At 44.0% G+C, this 3956-nt stretch overlaps 1 protein-coding gene across 1 annotated transcript in view; it reads right to left on the minus strand.

The window, feature by feature from the left end:
* LOC119295945 (chromatin-remodeling ATPase INO80-like) overlaps positions 1–3956 on the minus strand; it is a 15251-nt gene that overhangs the window by 3189 nt on the left and 8106 nt on the right. Inside the window, exons 18-20 of the mRNA XM_037574371.1 lie at positions 2235–2329; positions 1983–2139; positions 869–1069 (exon numbers count right to left, since the gene is read on the minus strand). Of these exons, the coding sequence (XP_037430268.1) occupies positions 869–1069; positions 1983–2139; positions 2235–2329 (453 nt within the window). The remainder of the gene's footprint in view (positions 1–868; positions 1070–1982; positions 2140–2234; positions 2330–3956) is intronic.

Below are 3956 nucleotides of genomic sequence, written 5' to 3' on the forward strand. Positions count from 1 at the left end.
CGACGTGAGTTAAGCAGTAGGGAGCAGACCAGCAGCAGGCGGCGGGAACCAAGGGTGGAGCCGCAGCAACCAGCCAAGACCAGGCCACCAGGGGATGGGAGGAGCAGACCAGCAGCAGCAGCAACTAGGGGATGAGCAGCAGGCAGCAGCAGCCAGGGGAGAAGGGGACGAGCAGCAAGCCAGGGGCGGCGGCGGCCACAGAAGAGGGTTGAGTCGGGGGAGGGGGGTGTTGGAACTGTTCGATCTAGGTTTCCAGAGGGTCAATATTGGCCCAGTAAGGCCCAATGAAACCCTAGCCTGCCTAGCTCAATCTGAACCATCTATATTCTCAATCTTCACCGTCCATCTACTCTCTTCTATCTCTTTTCTCTCACCTGCTCCCTTCCAGCCTCCAGACACGCATCAACAGCCGCAATGGCCTTGCTGCAGCTCCTTTACCATGGCTTCTCTGCCTCAGCCCCTTCCTCTCCACCTCCCCCCTCCTTCCATAGAACCACCCCTCCTTGCAGGCTCCGTTTCCTTTGCCAGCACCTCTTCCATGACAGATTGATCGAGTCGCTCGACTCAAAAACCGCAACTAGTCGATCGAGTCGCTTGACTCATCCAATGATTCGAGTCGACAGGTTGAGTCGACCTTCATTTAACGACTCGTCGACGTCGACTAGTCGCGACTAGTGGTTCGACTCGAAAACAGAGCAAATGATGCATGCACAACAAACACACCTCACGGTATCGAAAAGCAGGAGTAAGAGTCAGTAACATTTAAAATAATGCCAACACGGGAATCAGCTGAAATTGTAAAATGTCGTCTATCCTCAAAGAAAATAACAAGTCTAAAACATCATCTACTTATGAGGGAATAATTTACCTGCATTGATATTTCTTTCAATTTGTGTGCAATCTGTGTATCATCAAGAAGTAATGAAACAACATCCTCTTGTCTCATCAGATGATCATCCTGAACTTGTTTCCCTTTCATAACCAACTCTTGCACTGCATTCTTCTGCTTTGCCCTTTGCAAGATTTTCTCCTCAATAGTGTCTTTGCATATAAGTCTATACACGGTTACCTACAATTCCAGGTTTGAAATAATATATAAGAAACTGAGCCACTCAACTATTAATTATAAATATTGGTGGAATTTGTACATTCGGATAACAGACTAGTGTTATTTGAGTTGGTGAAACCAAACAGTTAACAAATAAGAGCTGAACTTCAGTGCTTTTTTTACAAACACTGAAATTAGTGATCAAACAAGGTTTTAAAAGTCCAAAAGACTAAATACAGGTTAACAGTTGGCCAGAAACCATGAAAGATGAAAGATTGGCTAGTCTCAAGCTTGTCCAGCCTGGTATAAAAAAAAGGGTTACAGACCATGTTTGTAACTTTAGCCAACCCAAAAAAACATGACATTAATGACAGCAGCAATAGCAGCATGACCTATATAACAAGAAACATAGCCACCCCTCTGTCAATAGTGTCAATTATGCAGTAATGATTCTCATAATACGAGTCCATTCAAATAATGAATACATCCCATACAGGATCCTCATGATGGCGGCCTATGGATGAATCAGTAACAACACAATAATAACAAATCATCTTCTCTCGTAAACATTCAGACCCATTTACAAATGAATCTTTACTTGCCATAATGTTGAATAGTTGCCGGCCAGATAAAGACAGTCAATCTAGACTAGAGACAATGAATCTAGATTTAGGCATTAGATTACAACATTCCTACCCAGGGAATACCAGGGACAGAGTCAACAGGATCGGCAATTTTAGTACGAAAATCTTGGACAAGATTGGCAGATTTAGTCCGAGAATCTTTGTATAACAAAGAATGCACATATTTCACAAACAGTAGTTCTAGTATGAAAATCTTCAACGAGACTGTCATAAATGCACATATTTACAAACAATATGGTGCTAAAGTTGCAACAGGTTGCAAAGTATGTATACATTGAGGTTTAACTTACCTCCTTCGTCTGACCAAGTCTGTGTGTTCTATCCATTGCCTGCTGGTCTTGTGTCGGATTCCAGTCAATTTCGTAAAATATAACTGTGTCAGCAGCAGTCAAATTAATTCCTAGTCCCCCAGCTCTTGTACTTAGCAAGAAGACAAATATATCATTCCTGCAGACAACAAAACTCTGCTGAGGTCATGTTTGAGGAGCGTTATCATCTCAGAGCAGTAGTTACGTCCTATACAGTATCCACTAATGCCTTACCTGTTCTGGAAATTCCGGACCATATCACGACGATCAGAAATTGCAGAAGACCCATCCAGTCTGAAATACTTGAATTTCCTGAAATTCATGTAGTCCTGAAAATAGCAGTGCATGACACACAAAGTTAGAGAAGGGTTCAAACTTACAATCATAAACTCAACAAGATCTTTTGAATGAGTAGTTCATATATACAGCTCCATATGATAGTAAGGCACACACTTCCTTGTTCATTTCAGTTCCTTCACAAAGTTCACAAGGCCAGTCAAAGAATAATGGAAACCTAGGATGCTCCTAAAGTTTCTGAAACACGGTACTCAACATTTTGCATCCTGTTAGTCAACTATGTAAGCTCAAATCCACAGTGATATTTTTAGATGTGCATGCATAACAAAGTTTCTTTAAGAATATTATTATTATTATTTTAGCAAATCTCAGATCTATAACTCCAAAATAGGAAATTGCAAAACTAGCTAGCGGCAACGAAAAGAGCTCGTCGTGGTTTGTTCGTAACGAAAAGTGGCTTCTCGTTTGGAGGGGCAACAAAAAGATTGCAACATCAACGCACTGAACATCGTGACACCCCGGAGCTCCCTTGGCCGAATCTTCACGCCATCAGGACAGTATTGACAAGGAGAATCCATCCAGATGAAGGGCTCAAATCATGCATTGTGGAGGACGAATTTCACCGTTCAATCTACACCGACTGCCGCAATCCTGCATCGCACTCAATGAAAAAATTTCCAATCACTTGCACTCATCTACACATCTGGATGTAGCCAGCCACCTAAACATTACCCCTCGTCCTATTTTTGCACTTGGCCGCGTGCACCATGATCCATGGCAACATCAGCTTCATGTCCACAGATAGCACGAACGTAAGTTGAGCTCCAGCACATGGGGGTTGGGCAGGCTGAACCCGTGATTTTGGCAATGGATGTCAGGGTTGGTCAGGCTCGAGCTAAATCGAAGATTTCGGTTGTGGATGTCAGGGTTCTCGGGCTGAACCGATGATTTTCGCCGTGGATGTCAGGGTTGGGCACGCTCGGGCTGAACCAACGGTCTTGGCCGTGGATCATGTTAGGAAGTATTAGTATTGGTCTAGGCGCCTTTATACTAAGTTTCCTTTTCTTGCATCTCAAGTCTTGTGTAATATATATGCCCCTTGGGCCTTCGATAGAGATAAGTTGCTTTCATAACATGGTATTAGAGCCTAGGTTTAGGTCTCCGGACGCTGCTACTCGTCCTCACGATTGATTTTATTTTTTTGTCGGTCTCGTAAGATGAATTCTTTTCAGTGTTCTTCCGATGGTTCTCTTCTCGATAGATCTCTTCGCCCATTGTCAATGCCTCGGCCAGATCGGGCCGCCGACTGCCTTCTGCCAAGACGTGCAGAACACGCCTGCTGCCTTCTGCCAACAAGGGGCATGACACGCGGCTGCCAGCTTGCCCTGTGCGTGACTCTTCCTCTGCTACTTTTCGTGGCTACTGCTGCTACTTACGTGTTGCTCCCCCTGCTGCTTGCATGCTATGACTCCCTACATCTACTTTTATCTTGTATCTTCTACTGATGCGGTGTCTTCCTGTGATGTGCCATCTCTTCGTTATCCCCGGCTTGACTCGACAGGTCTTGAAGACTCTTCATGCTATGGCGACACTCTCAAGACGCAGAGATTTGGATTATCATTTTTTTTCTAGTATCACACTTCTTCGAATGCAATGCCA

This window comes from Triticum dicoccoides, chromosome 4B, assembly GCF_002162155.2.
Source record: "Triticum dicoccoides isolate Atlit2015 ecotype Zavitan chromosome 4B, WEW_v2.0, whole genome shotgun sequence".
NCBI classification, from domain to species: Eukaryota; Viridiplantae; Streptophyta; class Magnoliopsida; order Poales; family Poaceae; genus Triticum; species Triticum dicoccoides.